The sequence below is a fragment of the Talpa occidentalis genome, unplaced genomic scaffold (genome assembly GCF_014898055.3).
Source record: "Talpa occidentalis isolate TD23 unplaced genomic scaffold, MPIMG_talOcc4v2.1, whole genome shotgun sequence".
Taxonomy (NCBI): Eukaryota; Metazoa; Chordata; class Mammalia; order Eulipotyphla; family Talpidae; genus Talpa; species Talpa occidentalis.
This window is the reverse complement of record NW_026555331.1, coordinates 116,406,775-116,424,369: the sequence shown is the minus strand read 5'-3', so window position 1 is coordinate 116,424,369 and position 17,595 is coordinate 116,406,775. Positions and strand designations below refer to the sequence as shown.

At 33.6% G+C, this 17,595-nt stretch overlaps 1 protein-coding gene across 3 annotated transcripts in view; it reads right to left on the bottom strand.

Annotated features, from left to right (window-relative positions):
- Positions 1-17,595, bottom strand: part of CACNA2D1 (calcium voltage-gated channel auxiliary subunit alpha2delta 1) — a 415,589-nt gene that overhangs the window by 15,416 nt on the left and 382,578 nt on the right. For all 3 annotated transcript variants that reach the window (XM_054692495.1, XM_054692492.1, XM_054692493.1), the window contains 14 exons: positions 17,322-17,398; positions 15,057-15,117; positions 11,563-11,660; positions 9,529-9,616; positions 7,752-7,814; positions 7,034-7,137; positions 6,241-6,327; positions 5,254-5,321; positions 4,851-4,889; positions 3,384-3,455; positions 2,434-2,586; positions 2,301-2,353; positions 1,021-1,076; positions 566-695 (listed from right to left, as the gene is read on the bottom strand). In XM_054692495.1, coding sequence (XP_054548470.1) covers positions 566-695; positions 1,021-1,076; positions 2,301-2,353; positions 2,434-2,586; positions 3,384-3,455; positions 4,851-4,889; positions 5,254-5,321; positions 6,241-6,327; positions 7,034-7,137; positions 7,752-7,814; positions 9,529-9,616; positions 11,563-11,660; positions 15,057-15,117; positions 17,322-17,398 — 1,149 coding nt within the window. The remainder of the gene's footprint in view (positions 1-565; positions 696-1,020; positions 1,077-2,300; positions 2,354-2,433; positions 2,587-3,383; positions 3,456-4,850; positions 4,890-5,253; positions 5,322-6,240; positions 6,328-7,033; positions 7,138-7,751; positions 7,815-9,528; positions 9,617-11,562; positions 11,661-15,056; positions 15,118-17,321; positions 17,399-17,595) is intronic.

Genomic DNA, 17,595 nt, shown 5'->3' with positions numbered 1-17,595 from the left:
AATCCTCTACCACCAAATTACTAGTATTTTCTCAAGCTCAGATGACCTCTTTAATTCCTGTCACTATTTTGTTCCCAACAATAACCTACCCTCAGTCTCTAAAGCAAAATTATTCCAATCCTGTGCCTTACAAGCTGTGACTTTCAAGTCTAATTCTAGTAATCTAGTTCACAGTGATCACTGTTCTCTTAATCCTTCAAAAAAACCCACATTGCCTTTCTCCTCCACCATAATAAAACTTTAGTAGTTCTTGTCGCACAAAATGTTTAACATGCTTTATGGATTTTGACTATTAACTTTGACCTTAGGAATTGATGTTTTTTCCCCTCTTGTTCTTTCACTTTAAAGTAAAATACACTATCCTATATTAAAATCATATTGGGCTTAATAGTTAATTCTGTATGCTTCTTCAACTTTATATTAGAAAGATATTAACATGGTCCTTAGGTTTAAAACACCTTAGAACATAACAGACTAACAACAATCTCTATTACTTTCTGTAGTGATTATATAAAAGTGCATACTTTTTAGAGAGGAATATTCCAGAAATGAAGATATTAATTACCTGGAACAGTTGCCACAGTCTAGTACACCACCGAACGATTTACTGTCATTATCAAAGAAATACTGGGTTTGTTCAGTAATGCAACTCTGTTTGGATAGCGGGGCTGCAAAATCTTCGTCGTCTATCTCAACTGTGGGGAATCAAAACACAGACCATCATCATCAGAGGATATGATGTAAAGCAAAACGAATGTCAAAGGCCAGGGCCTTAATTGGCTAGTTTACTGCAGGGTGACTTAGTGGCAGGACCCAGTGTTTACCTAATCAATTAACTCAAACAAATATCAGCTACAAAATGTGGTCAGTGTGAACCAGAAAAGTTTCAAAAGCATAGGAAGGTTTTCACAGAACTATCAAGTAGCTAGGTTCTCTTGCAGTAGATTTACAAATGGTTCCTTGAACTCAGCACTTCCCAAACAAAAATTATACTTGACAATATGAGAGCATTCAACATACCTGCTTCAAGGAGACGTGGAAAGGTCAAACTCAAGATAAACTGCTGTAGAATAGACCTGAATTTCAAATATTAATAATTACTAAAAATCTAGATTTTTCTTAAATTATATAAGAACTGCTTTTTACATGTACACCTAAACACATTTCATGTATACAAAAAATGAGAATTTCCTAATAAACAGTTGTTCAAATTATACAAAATGTAAATTTTTATCCTCTAAATGAGTATTGAGGACTAAGTGAGGGAAACATGTGTAAAGAGGGCTAATATGGAAGGACATCATGGAGAAATGGTCACTCTGAGGGAAAAATGTCATTATTTCAGGGGCATCAGGTATCACCGATATGATTCTGTCCTGTTTTAGTTGTAAAAGTCAGTGGGGGAAAAGACCAAAAATGTCTGTCTGCCATGGGTTTTTGAGCTACTAGAGAATATTTGCATAATGTAGCACTCTAGTAAAAATGTACACAGAATACATGGCACATATCAATTTCACAACCAGTAACAAGTCATGTTAGCATAGAATCATCTGGAATTGAGCCTATTAAATAATGGAGGAAGAGGGGAGATTCTGGGCAGAAATTAGCATAACACAAGCATTTTTGAATCACTGAGATTCAGAAAACATTACACCATATTACTAATAATTGAATTTTAGCTGGGAAGGCCTCAACATCAAATCACAGGTATAGATGACCCTACAAGGAATATGGCTTTGACAGTAAGGATGCAAAGGAATGCTGGGAAGGCAGGCAGGGAGGGAGACAGCCGATCCCAGACACAAGTCTCAAAGTGTTTAATGTCTTATTTTCAAATGTGATAGGGTATAGGGGATGAAGGAGGTGGGAATGAATGAAAAGAATGCTCTCCATGTCAGGCTGGATGGAGCCCCCTAAGAGTGTGCTAGGTTTTGTATTAACAGAAAAGTAGAAAGTTAAGTCACCATGTTACAAATCTGGTCAATGAGGACCTCTAATTTGGATATTGAAGGTAAGAAATGGTAATATTTTATAGATTAAACTGAAATTTAAACAAAATAAAAATTGACAGATTCAAAGAAAATCTTCTGAAGATGTTGAAGTTTGCATAATCACACTGATTTCATAAATTACTGTATTATATTGATCATTAAGAAAGTGTTTTCTATTACCAATATACATACTATGTAATGAAAAATGAAATTACCATAACTGACATATCAAAAATGTGTACTTTCAATCAAATGTTTTATTATTTCTCAGCACCTTTCATTACCAATAAAATAAGAATTTTGACTTACCAGGCAGCAGCGGTGGCCCACCAGCCAATGTGTAGTATGTCTGCAATGGATGGCTGTAAAAACAATGAAAAGTCAGTCTAAGTCCACAGCCAGCATTGCTCTGTGAGGAATGAACAATCTGGTTATTACTGACCACATAAGCTGAGCGATGACCTGCTCCTTGCTTGGGTGCAGCACCAGGCTCACACACTGACTGATAATCGTAAGATTTGTTAAAAGCATACACCGATATATTAATCAGGTGTCTCATCAAACTTGGATCAATCTCTCCAAAAAATCTTCCGATCTGGTATAGAAAAAAAATTAACGAAGATTCAAATTTAAGGCAGTGAAGAAATATATACATAATGAAATTGGATTAAATCTCCTTTGGAGCTTAAAAACAAGAGCAATTAATAAGCCCATATATGTGACATTCCCAATGAACTCAAATAATACAAGGTGATCTCATTCCTCAGTGCCTCTGGGTGATATTTGTGGAAGGAAAGCACCGGGTTTGCTAGCACTCAGGTCATAATCAAATGCCTCCTGGGGAAGAGAAAAGTAGTGAAAATAGAGAAGTAAACGGAACTTGTAGAAACTGTCAATAAATGGAGCAAGTTCTATGGAAAGGGACTTACTGTAGCTTTACTTTAAAAAAAAAAAAAAAAAAAAAAAAAAAGAAAGAAAAGAAAAGAAAAGAAAAAGAAATCTAGCTAATCGACCACAGCCCATAAATGGTCAGTTAGCAAAACAGTATGAGGCTGTACTATTTGGATTTTTGTATTTTAGAGGAATGGGAAATGCATACTGAAAAATAAAAATTGTTGAACACTTACTTTAATTTGCATAAAACCTTATGTTGAGGCAAGAGATTATATGGTGCCAATTTGTAGCTAGAAATATGTCAAACCAGCCAAGAATAAGGTAGACATCATGAACAGATAAATACAGTATGAAAACTTCTGACATCTAAAATAAGTTTTATGAGATTAAACTCACTCATCCAATAAAGCTATATTTAGGATGCATTTTTCAATGGTTCAAGAGAGGTTTACAATTTTGACCAGATACAAATACTCCTCTTCCAATTCAGGCACCTACCTGGTTAGTATAATCATCATGATTGGCCATCAAAAGAAACCCACCGTCATCTAGAATCACACAATCCATCACCTATGAAAAAGGAAATAACAGTTAACACATTTGTAGGAAGGTTATTATCATTACTACATTGTATGTGGATGATTGTAAGAATAATAGAAAAATTCAAATAACTATATTTTCTTCTGAATATATATGCTCAGAAGATTCTCATGACATAAATCATGGGAATTGGTAAATTCATAGTAAACTGGGCTTCCTATGTTAAACCATCCATTCAGATAGAACTGTCAACTAACTATGGACAAATAAGAAATAATCTTTTTGTCACTCCACAGTTATCTAAATGATCGATGAAATCAAATAGACCAAAATATTTAATGTCTAATTTTTATTAAACAGATAAAGTTAAACAATTTTTAAAAATGTATTTTAGTAACCATGCTTCAGATAAATAAAAAGTAATATGAGGATGTTTACATTACATATTGAAAGTATTTGGTTGAATATTTTGAGATTTATAAGCACATCAAAAAATGACAGTGACTGGAGCAAAAGCGTATTAAATATAAATTCCCAGCTTAAATCAAATTTGACTGAATTAAATCAACTTTTTTTTTTGGTAAAATCACACTTAAAAAAATATTTTCATAGGAGAAATACACATTTCATTTTTCCAATCTGGAAGCACCTTGATAAAATCTCTTCTTAGAATTGTTTTTAGAGCAAATAGTCTGAATCTACATACTTTATAGAAACTGGTTAACCTGTGAAAATTAATTAAATTATTGCCTTGTACTTTTGCAGGACTAGGAGCAGAAACCTGGTATGTCTGTATTTACAAGGGAAGCAGGTAATTCATGAGGACTGGAAGAAACTAAAGGAATGCATTTTTCTTTTCATTCTTGGAAAGATAACATTTAGTACCATTCTTGGAGTAATTTAAAAACTTTTGAACAAACGAAAGTGCGAAAGATGATGGGGGAGAGCACTGATAATTAAAAAAAGTATCCTTTGCTCATAATTCCCCATTGAGGAATAGAGCTAAATATAAGTATCCACAAAACACTGGAACATTACTGAAATAGAAAAGAATACAGTCCATATTGCTATGACTTTTACTACTTTCCCATAATACCTGAATATTTTTAAAAATAGAAGCACTTAAAGTTTAGAATTAAAAGCATATAATGTGAATTGTCATCTGAGTTACTTCACAATACCATGGGACAATTAATAAAACTGTTCCAACTGCAAAAATTAAAGTTTCTGATAAATAAAACGACTCATCAATGTCTGCAATGGTTTAAAGGAGGTGTACAATGTTGATCAGGGACATGTATTTCTCTTCCATTTCAGATACAAACCTGGTTAATATAATCATCAGGATTTGCAATCAAAAGAAACTTACTCAGCATTTGATATGTTAGAGAACAACAAAATTATAGTTAAAAAGACATTTCTTACATCACTGTTTCTTTTGCAGTCACAAACTGGACCAGCACACTGAAAGATAGAAATACAATTTCACCTCACATTTTCTATAACATTGGATTTTAATTATAGCATATTATCTATTACCATGTTAGAGCTAGACATCTCAGACTAATTTACCTAGTATAAAAGACTAAATGATACTCTAGTGTACATAAAACAGTTTTCTTTACAATTAGAAAATAGCAATATATATTTAAGTATTTCAAATGACAACACTGATTTTTTTTTTAATACTAGTCTGAAAAAGAAAGAATTTGTAATTTTGCTTCAATGGCGTGGTACTGAGGTTTTATTTTGAATGCCTAATATTTTACTTTATTTGCATTTTGAGATTAAGTACTGAATTAGATTTTTAAAAAAAAAATTCTCTTACCGGATCTCTAATAGATGTTTTGGTGAAATTTTCGATCCAGGAATTTACATCAATTTTAATTCCAACAACTGAAAAATTGTGTAAGAAAGATTAATACATACATTTTAAAAGGTACTTATGAATCTTATCTTTCATATCAAATTAATTTAAAAGGCGCCTAGTTAGTTACAATAAAATATTTGCTACCTGATAATTTAGGCAACTTATCCAATGGCATTAAATTTGGGTTGATTACAATATTTATTACAGATATGTATTTCTTGACATTTTCATTAAGAAGTAATGCCAGTTCATTGGTCAACTAATACAATAAGCTTAAAAGAAAGTAATAGTGTCAGGAATAGTCTTATAAATATGAAGTCATTCAAGCAAACTGTTTAAAGAAGCTTCTTCCTTTCTCTTTTCCTGTCCAGTGTGTAAATAGGTGTTTAAAAAAAATTAGGAAGCAGGGAAAGATATGAGCAGTTGCATGAATGAAGAAAGCGACGAATGAGTTAGTAAGTGAAAGAGTAAATCTATGTAATTGAACCAATGAAGGTAAAAATACCCTCAGGAGCAGGAAGACAATTTATCTACCTTTTTTTTTTTTTTTAAGATATCAATGTAGCCCCATGTAACTCTTTTCCATAGACACATATTATGATAGAAACTTTTTAAAATATTCACAAAGTTCACCATATATTTCACAGGATAGATTTCTAGATAGGATTAATGATCAACATGGCATTTACAGCTTGAATACTCTGACTCCATAAATTTGTGGTAGCAATGTGTAAACTGAAGCTTCTTTAAAATATTCTCAACTCTCTATGGAATTAACTTTTTATCCCAATTTTACAGATAATTGTATTTCTTTTTTACACACATTTGACTTTAATTTGGTTGAGGCATTTTGATGGCCTTCCTGATAATGAATGCCAGTTAATATATTTTTAGGGCAGATATAATTTTCATCATGTATATGCATATAATATATATTATGCTTACCTGCAGGTTTAAGAAGTTTTCCTTGGATATATATTTCCACAGCTTTGCTTACCATGATGCCTGATTCATAAGCACCGGGTCCGCTTTCTAAAAACAAAAATTAAAATTCCTTTTACTAAATGCAAGTGGATAGTGTTTAATACACATAATAAAAATGTGTGTGATCTCTTCCTCTACATACTAGGTTAACTGGAGGTGAATGACTTAGCTTAACTGCACCTACTTCTGTAAATTAATGAACACATGCTAAATCTACTTTGTGATATTACCTGAAGTGAGGAAAGATTGATTTCAAATCCCTAAAACTGTCTTTTCACTTTATAAGATAGATGTCCCTAGACAGAACGCCAATATTCTGAAAAACTCCATTTCCCCAGTTTTGAACAAAGTATAAATACGTATCCTCACATATTGAAAGATTAAATCAGAAAATATAGGCTATTATTGTTTAAACTACATAACAAACTCATAATTACTCCATTTTAAATCATACACATTCCTCAAGATAATTTTATTTATGGAATGAGGGATTACCTACATGTGTTCCTGTGTCATGTTTGCCTGTAGGTAAGCTGTCTGTGATACATGACTGTTGCTTCCGTAGGCATTTTACCTACTCAACTAAATGAATGTTCCTATCTTTCCATTGTCTTAAATATTATACTTTTAATAATGACTATTCTGAGTAATGAACATAAAATATATTGATTTTGGGGGGAAAGCAAGTAGTACCCAAAATTAGCTTCTTAAAAAAGTAAGAATTGAGAAGGCTGAATTCCAAGACAATACTTACTGTTAAAGTAGGGAGCAGTGAAAACATAGTTATCATTATCTAGACTCCTTTTATAGAAGCTATCTTCGTATGTCTCTGGGTTTTCTTGCCAATTTTCTCCAGCCCTGAGGAGGAAACCACTCATCATTTGTTTCTTTAATCCACCTAATAACCAACTTTTCCTTTGTAGACATCATTAAACTTAACAGATATCCCTACATCTCAGGTATGTCTAAGGAAGCTGGTGGTAATGGCTAGCGTAACGGATTCTCATTATAAAGCACTATATCAGCACAGAATTAGATTAATGATCAGAAAAAGCTGGTTCCAATTTTCACTCTGCTATTCACTGATGTCAGTTAATATTAATAACCCTTGGTGCCTAACTAGCCCACATTACAGACTGTTCAAGATACACTGAGAAGATTCACAGAAGAACGGTGAAGGGCTATGCAAATATTGCCAATAGGCTACAATTGCCTTGATTTAACTAAGTTTATGATAACAAAGAGAAACATCTCTTGAAATCTCTTAAATTTTGAACTGTAAATGATAAGCAAAAATATCACTAATATATTTTTCAAAGAAATGGTGTCTTGCAATAATGTAAGTACTTTAAACAATGACGCCAATTTAATCACCAATTTCTTTGAAGAATGGCATCCTTATACAGTAATACTCAGATCCTTGGATTAGTGCTTGTAATGTACTGATTTTTATGCACATTATTTGAACTTACTCTTTTGGATAAACTCTGGTAATCCCGCCATCAGTCACAACAAACCGTGCTTTCACTCCCTTGCTGAAACAGAAAAACAGAAGTTTTTATTTAATTTATTCTCTGTAAAATATTTAAGTGTTGCTGATACAAAAGAAAGTAACTTCCTAAAAAAAGGAGCTTAATATAATTACCAAAAATCAAATATATCAATAATTGCAAAGCTACTTTTAAAATAGTCAAGAAATCTAAGAAGTAAGAATTTAAAGGGAGGAGAAGAATCTTAAGGAAGACATGTCACGGGAAATAATACCATCGTTGCCTTTTAAATATTGACCAGGAGATACCAGAGAGGACAGAGAAAATAGTAAGGCATACATCACATGTTGAACAGACAGTATGTGTATGGTAAAGCTACTAAAGAGTGAGTATTTGATGTAATAAAAAAGCAAAGGTAGAAACAACAGCAGTAAAGCTTCAAAGCCAAGCTTTGTAGAGTGAGAAGAACACAAGTGATCCTGACCTCCATGTTGGAGAGCTTCACCATCACAGTTAAGTTAGAAATGGTTTTTAAAAGTAAGATTCTTTTGAATCAATGTTTTTGTGTCCTTTGGGTAGATCCCTAGGAGTGGAATCGCTGGGTCAATTGGTAGCTCCAAAAAAGATAAACTCATGCCATTCACAGCAACATGGATGGAGCTAGAAGGAATTATGCTCAGTGAAATAAGCCAGAAGGAAAAAGAAAAATATTGGATAATTTCACTTATAAAAGGAATATAGGGGAACAAAATAAGACATTGCTGTAAAAACCAATAACAATACAAAGCCCAACAAAACAAAACCAGACAATTATAAACCAGAGAGATCCTGCAGGGGAGGAGGAGGGAGAGGGATCAGAGGGAGGGAGGGAGGGAGGAGCACAGGGGATTGTAGTGACGGTACACAGGTGCACTGGTGAAGGAAACTGTATGGGGACTACACCTGGGCGGGGGGGGGGGGAGCAAATATTGTTTAAAAATGAACAATGAGGGCCTCCCTGGTGGCATGGCACAGCGGTTGAGCGCTGGGTTGCCAAGCTGCCTGCAGCCTCTGCAGCGCCGATTCGATCCCCGGCCAGGCGAGGGTCCCACATGGCGCACAGCCTTCCTGTACTTCATCAGTCTGCCTGCTCTTCTCTCCCCTCTGGCTTTGATGAATTCTCTGACCCTCCCGTGCTTCTGACTGTACCCAGTGCTTGTATAAATTAAAAAAAAAAAAAAAATGAACAATGATGAAAAAATTAAGATCCTGAAACAAATGAGTTGTATGGAAAACAGATGGGGTACAACAGGGAGAGGAATGGGAACCATTGAAAGCAGAAAAATCAGTTGCCATAATTTCTTATAAATAGGAATGTAGGACCCTAAGTATGAAAACGAGATTGAAAATGCTAGAAGAACTATCAAGCATTTGGAATTAAGTGGAAATGGGGAGGCGAGGACTGCAAAAGGAGAGTAGTCAGCTTCCTCACTTTCCTAAGGGGTGCATGGCTATTAGATAACTGATACAAACCCCCTTATTTCATTTGCTCATTTACACTATTGTGTAAACCTGAGTAATGACAGATGTGAGGACATCTGACACACACCAAGAACTGAAAATGTAAGTGGTCAAAACCCGTAACATGATATTCTAAAGAAATTGTTATTAACAATATAAACTTTACATTTATGACACCTATTTTCCAAAACTTTCCCAGAGAGAAGATTAACTGAAGTGCTGACTGACTATATTTTTATTAAAAAGAAAAAATACTTACATATTTTTCTGCTTACTCCAGTAATTTTGTACAAGTTCACTAGTAAAACCTGCATCCAGCAAGACCCTATTAATCAAATCCGTGTTACCTAGTCCAGAAAAAGGATAGCTTCAATTACACTCACACAGTTGTTCTTTAATTAGGATAGTAATTAAACAAATACATTCTATTAATGACCATTTCCAAAAGCAATTTAGAATAGCTACTATTTCTATAAATTTAAGAAGGTATTCTTTGTTTTCTGCATGTTGTTTATCTTGCCTCAATTTTCAGGATATAATCAGAAGTAGCAGCAGAAAGGCCATTTCTAAATGAGACAAATCATTTTGTAAACTTTATCAAAAAGATACAAGAAATATGCCAATTAAGAAACAACTCTTTTTTGATGAGGGGGGGGGTGTAGATTAGTTTGGGAATTCCAAACCATTATTTCATAGACAATCTTTAAATCCAAACATACATATATACATATATATGTATATATGTATATATATATAAAATTACATTTCAAATATAACTTGTATTTTGTTTTGAACAAGGAACAGAATAACTTATCACTAGATTTATTCTAGGGCATGTTTTTAAAATCTAATAGTATTGGTGGAAAGGCTTCAGTTTGTCATTTCAGCTCCAACTCAAAGTCAGTGGAAGAGTAAATGACAAGGAACAACAGTCAATTAATACAAATTGTTACACAAATAGTTTTACCTTCCTTTTTTTCTGGCTCCTTTACTCTAACCTCATAAACCTCTAAAATAATATACAAGCAACCTCTAAAACCTCACTTATGATAAAAATTCATTTGATTCACATCAGGAATATATGGTCTTAATAATCCAATATAATATCGATGATGACTTATCTCTATCAGTACTACTATATTGAAACACTACTACATATTCCTGGGACCAGTTTCAGCTTTATCTCGGGAATGCCTATTACTTACCAATAGGAAAACCAATTAAAATATCAATGAAGGAGCTTTGGCTCAAAGTGAGCTCACATTGACCAGAAACACTGGAATCACCAACATGTAGGCATGATCAGTGTAGCCTGTGTGGCTCATGACAAGTTTTGAAAGCAACTCTTTGAAACCACTGGCTGTGTCTGAGGTGCTAAGTCATTATTTCTTATGAGATAAATTTAAATTTAGAGAGGCAACATTAAGAGTAGAGTTTTACTGAGAATGTTTTCTGAAAGAAAATATTATTTTTCCTATTTGACATTAACATTGGTTTATAACACTGTATGATTTAGGGGAACAGTTTCACACCTCCTCAGATATATGTTGCCACCTGAGTCTAGCATCCAAGCATCTACAGTCCTTTGCTATGTTTTTAAAAAGTGAAAGTAGGAAAGAGAAAAGGGAACAACGAGGTGGAAGGACATAGAGGAAAAAGGAAAAGAGAAATATAAAAATTTCCGTTATGCATACAGTTTTCTTTATTATCAAGCCACATTTTATGGCCACTATTGCCAACAAGTTGATTTTTCTCTTGTCCACAAATATTGCATTTTTATAATAGAGGATTTGGGGAAGAAAAATGTTTTACAATATTTTAAAAATCAGAGTATCAATATTGAAGCTTTATAGTAAGAATGATAGAAATTTCTCTGTAAGAGAAATATATATGCTGAAATTAACCACTTTAATTTCACATATATATTCCAACTTGATTTACTCTATAAAACAGGAAATTACAAATGCATTTTTTTTAAAATTGAAAGTTAGCTGTGATCAGAATGAATGTTTTGATCAATAGTTAACCATTAAACACAGACTTTCTTTACCACTTGTTTACATTCTATCCATATTAACACTTATTAAAGTGGAGGATATATGTAAATTGATGAAATCCTCCTCTAGTAAGAACAATGGAACAAAAAGCCTGCAATAGACCATTCAATATTAAACTTCCTACACTTGAGAGGCACAAAGGTAAGCATGTTCTATTTACATTTAAACATTTGCAAATATCTATTTATTTGACAGAAACAAAGTGAAGCCATAATTTCATATTAATGCATACTTACATGATGGGTTGTTTGGAGTTTTTCTATCAATAAACTCATTGAAATTTAACAGAAATTCAGTGTTGTTATCTGATATTTTAAGGTCATTACAGTAATCTCTGAAAAAAATTAGAATTACTAGGTTTTAAAATAAAAAATTATACAGGATAATCTAAGTATTGAAAACACTTTTGTTTTTTGCTCACTGTAAGATTTTACAACCCATTGAAATTCTTGTTACCTCCCATTTACTGATACCTATAATGGAACAATACTTGACAATAAGTGGTAAGGATTATAGATAACAAACACATTATAAGCATTTGGCTTCTGGACAGGGCTGCTCAATAGTGTTAAGGTTTATTCTTATTGCATACTATTATCATTGTATGCTGCAGATTCTCAGTTTTCATGCAGGAACTAAGACTTCCAAATTTAAGATTTTTTTCTCTGTAAATATCAATAATAAACCTATTAGAGGAATGTGGTAATTAGTGCACTAGGAAAAGAAACCCATCATATGTTAACATTTTATAAGAAATACAGTAGTTTTAAAAAACTTACTAGAAAATCATGAAATCCCTCTTAAATTCCTGACTTGACATAAGAAAAGTGTGACTGAATTCATTCAACTGCAAGATTTTGTTTTGACACATAAAATTTCTATCTTCCTATATAGATAGGGACTTGGAAAACAGGATTATTTTATTAGTCTTTTCAAATAATTGTCATTATTCTTGGAATGATAACACACCAAGACTTGATTATCCAAAATGTCTTGATAGTTACTTTTAATATGAAAGTTGAACAAGTGAACATTTTGTACTGTTACATTAAAATTCAATTAATTATCTTATACTTTGAAATACATCTTTTACCTGCAAATGATTTCATAGTATCTAACCTGATTATTTGGAAAACATGAATTATACAGATCTTCCAAATAATGACATGTTCTATTATACAATGTAGAACACCCATTAATTAACACCATTCCTCTTAATAATAAGTCTAAACCTATTGGGGAACTACCATGCTCACATAATGAACTCGGTGTGACTAAAATTCTAATTATTGTTGAAAATTTCAGATTCAGTCATTTGCAAAAAGGCTTTTAGTGTTTTTTTTTTCCCTTAAAGTAAAAGACACGCTTGATACCCATCAATTTGACAGACATTTTCTCAAAAAACTAACTGAATGACCATTGTTTATCTGTCACTTTTAAGTAAAGTACTTCATGAAAACAAGCACCTTGTGTCCTCAAGTCAAACCACAGAGCTCTACTTAGCAAAAACTAAGTTTCTCTGTTCAATAGTAAAACTACCATTGCACAATTTGTTTTATATATATATATATATATATTTATATATATATATATGTATATATATATATATATACACACACACACACACACACACATATATATACTCAAAAATATATGTAGTATACATATATACTCAAAGGTAAAACTTAAATAATTTTCACCACTTCACTCAAGCTATTTTAAAGTAAAACCATTTTCCATTTTCCTCTGTCTTTGGATACCTGGCAATGAACCCTGCAAAGATCACTAACAAGTACTCTGTTGTCTCTGCCCTGATTCAGTTCACCTTGCTTTTGTACTGTCAGGGCAAATGGCAATATGATGAAAAATATACCATCATTTAAAACTGTTAGGAAAATAACTTTGACCTGTGGGTTCTATTGGCAACTACAATTGTTTAGGTGAGACAAGGCAATGGACAGTGCTAGCATAAGGACAGCAGAGGCTGATGGTCTAGAAGACAGTTATCAAGTGGTGGGAGCCAAGAGAACTAACAGGTGTCAAGATTGATCATTTGAGGTGTCAAGATTGATCATTGTGACAACTTAAAATAGCTCTCCAAAGGCCAAATATTTAGGAAATACTGAATTTTGAGCTCATCTCTTAGGTTCCATAAACATAAATATCTCCTATCAAAATGATTAGGGTACATATAAAGATTAAAAATACATATACTGTATGATCCTACATTGTGATGCAATGTCACAAAGTTACATACTATGTCTATTTCATTTCCAGATGTTACAGTCATCCTGTAGATTTGAGAACCATCACCCCTAATAGTAGAAAGGAGAACATGGGTTTCTGTTTCATTTTTAAACTCATAAGAGGAGAAGGGGAGGAGCCTGATCCAGCACCCTCATGTAAGTGACCTGCAGATGAAAGGAAGTCCTTGAAGCAGACTGCATATGTACTTGTGGGACAGAAGAAAATCAAATTGTGTGCTTCCCAGCAGGAGGAGGCAGAGTGTCAGAAGATGTCATCAGCAGTGTCAGTCGACAGAGAAGATGCTCAAGGGCAGAGTCACTTACAAAAAGCCAGGAGTATTTTTTGTGATCAGAGATTTTGCAAAAGTTATCTATAGTCCCAATTTTCAAGAAGAAACAAAATTCAGATATTCTTATGCAGAAGGAAGAGTAACTCATACCAAGTTTAAAGAGTCATTTTTGTGTTCTTAATCTTATTAAGAAGTGTGCAATGTGAGGGCCTCCAAGTGGCTCAGTGGATTGAGCACTGCGCTGTGAAGCTGTCTGCAGCCTCTGCAGCACAGGTTTGATTCCTGGCCAGGGAGACATCCACATGGCCCGGCAGACCTCTCCTGTCTCACCTGCTGCTCCCTTCAGCAGTGCTTTCGGTTCTTCTGCCTGTTATGCTCCCTGCTCTGTCTCTAGTGAATCCTCTTACCCTCCCGCACCTCTGGCCTGTACCCCAGCTCTTGTATAAATAAATCAATCTTAAAAAAAAAAAAAAAACTCTCTAAAAAAAAAAAGTGTGAAATGTGAAGTTAAAATTACAAATTTTGAATCTACTCTCTTTAACCACTTAGCGTTACCTTAATAATTTACAATAATTTGAATATTTGTCTGCTACAGATAATTAAAAATAGAGCAAAGAAATTAAAATACAGAGTACTTTTGGGTTACTAACTGGTTAAGATAGGGAACAGAGATGTATATTAGGATTATTACAAAGGGGGATTATATGGGAGAAAAGTAAAATGGGGTAGAAGGAAAAATAATGTTATTAAAGTTTCCCAGAAAGTTTAGTTAGTATTTAAAAAATCCATTATGAGATTAAAACACTCTAGCTTTATATACACATATATTTCCATGTGTGTATATATGTATATGTATACAGAATAACATAAACAGAATGTTTTGTGTATACTCAAATGCATAAATCATTATTGCTGGATGCACTGTTATTTCCAATAAAATCAAAGACTGTATCTGCCTTATTCACTATTGCTTCTCCAAGCCAGCACACAACAATTACTGATGTTGTTCAGTAATTACCTTATTGACCTTACTGAATAAATGAACAGGATTCTGTTTCAGTTTTAAAGTTACTGATCACTTTGATTCCTAACATAGCATGGCGCTAACCCAGAGCAGTCTTGGCGCTTACTCAGAACTATTACTGAAGGCACTTATATATAAGCTATCATCAAACAAGAGAAAACCAAACCAACCTTGGTGCTATAAATGTATAGCCAGATTCTTCAAAATTATCAGGCTTCAGTGTTTCTGAATCTGCAAAGATAATGGTACAAGATTAAACAATCCAGAATATATGCACTGAGAATCTATGATAAAAAAGATACTAGGATAATAACCTTGTAAGAAAAATTAAACTCTCTTCTAAAATGAAAAACAATTAAGATCCTTAATACTTCACAATATAATAAAATTCATTTTAATTTCATAAAATGGACTCGAGATTTGTATCAGACAAAATGTTGTCTATACATTTCCTATTTTCTTATCCTACCATAACCAGGTTAGCTTTTAAAAATGTATTTATAGGGCCTCCCCGGTGGCGCAGCGGTTGAGCGCTGGGTTGCGAAGCTGCCTGCAGCCTCTGCAGCGCCGGTTTGATCCCCGGCTACTCCCCGGCCACCGGAGGAGGGTCCCACATGGCGCGCAGACCTCTCCTGCCGCCCGCTGCTCCCCTCAGCAGTGTACTTTGGTCCTTCTGCCTGCTCTGCTCCCCGCTCTGGCTCTGGTGAATTCTCTCACCCTCCCGCGCTTCTGACTGTACCCCAGTACTTGTATAAATAAATAAATAAATCTTTTAAAAAAATTGTATTTATATTCATGTCACATCAGAATTACTTAATTTGAAATATCAACATATGCATTTTACCAATATCATGGTAAATAAAATGTTTTTCATAAGCCATTAATGCCTTTAGTGAATTAGTAACATTCTTCATGTTAGGTGTGAATTAGTAAGGGATAATAACACACATCTAAGCTCAAGAAAAAAAAAAATTGACTGTGAAACAGGTTCCATATGAAAACACAAGCATTCTTTTCCCCTTTTTTTTGCTGTTAAGATTTGAGCAATCATGGAGGAAAATCTAGCAAATGAGAAGCACAGAGGATAATATCCAATAGGAATGGAAATATCAGTGGAAATGTCAAGTGTACTAAACAACGAAATTGAGCAACAAGAAAATACTTGCCCTTCATTTTGCCCTTTTTTGCTGTGAAAATCCATCAGAAAGAGAAAGCAGGGAAACAAAAAAAAAAGAGGGTAAAGCAAAGGGGGTCACAAACAATATTTTATTCAATGACTTTCTTGAATAAAAATATTGTGCATAGATCAGAGGTTTATTTATGTACAGCTGTAGTCTGGAAAAAAAAAGACATTTTTGAAGACTGGAAAGAATGTCCTGTCAATTAGAACTAGAGTACCTTCTCTGTACTGTGGTTATTTCAAGGGTCTATTTTGCAAAGTGGTTAATGCAGGTGCAATATCAATGCTGTTAGCCTATAAACAAGCATTTACCAGTCATCAAACTCCTACTAATCATGCCCTCATTTATAAAGTGAACTAGCTCATGCAAAGTTGCCGACTGTTAAAAGACCATCATATCTATCTATCAAATGAAAGTGGAAATATAAATATATGAAATAGTACAATGTGCTGTGAGAACATGGCCCACGGACAGCAAGACATCACTGACAGAGAAATGAAAGAAACTGTAGTTTACTTAAGTTCAGATGGAAAAGGTAAATAAATATATATGTATTTATTTTTACTTTGTCAAAACGAGAAAAAATTTTGGCTGTTACTAATTGAGTGAAGTGCAAAGGATATGATGGTCATTTTACTTTACTACATCTAGTCACCCAAAACAAAAGTAAGATTAATAATGACCTGAAATATGCACTAGTGTTAATAATTCCTCCACATTCCAAATGATGCTTTAAAAATAATCCATTTGAGTTACTGAAGACATTAATTTGGATTATGAGAAGTGAATTGCCAAACCAAAGCCAAAGACCAGTGCATTTAATTTATTCAAACAAAGTAGAAGATGTGGAGCACAATATTATTCTTGCCAAATGCAAAAGAAAGAAAAAGAAAAGTTAAAGGTTCACTAGCACAGTGCCATGAGTAAGACTATGTGAAACATTTGTGCCGGCGAGCAGATCCTTCAAATGACAGCAACAGAGGACAAAGCATTGCAATGATTCTATGAGCACAAAGCAAGCAGGGGAGCATGGTGGGGACTGCCAGTGAGACTGGAGTACCTGCTCATATTCTATCCAGGTAGAATATTTCTTGTTCCTTGCATGTTTGGAATGGGTTAGAATCATTGCTGTAGATTTGGTAGTAACACCTACTAAATGTACAAAGCCTTGGGTATTCCAAAATCTAGACGTTTTTAAACATCTGATGTTAGGAGATAACAAATAGACCCTGAAGTTGCTTTCACAGTACTTACATCTGGCCTGAGTTATTGTCTCTTCTATTTTGGCTTTTATATAGTAAAAACTGTAGGTTGGTAATACCAAGGCCAAACTGCAATAGAAACAAGAGAAGCATAAACACAAACAAACAAAAATGAAACATAACTTAAAAAAAAAAAAAAGACACATCAAGTTCATGGAAAATCCAAAGATCTTCCTTGTGGGAAGGAAAAGACATATTACTTTGACAAAAAAAAAAATGTATTCAGCAAATAGAGTACTTAATTCCATCTTTCCACCCAGCGTCAT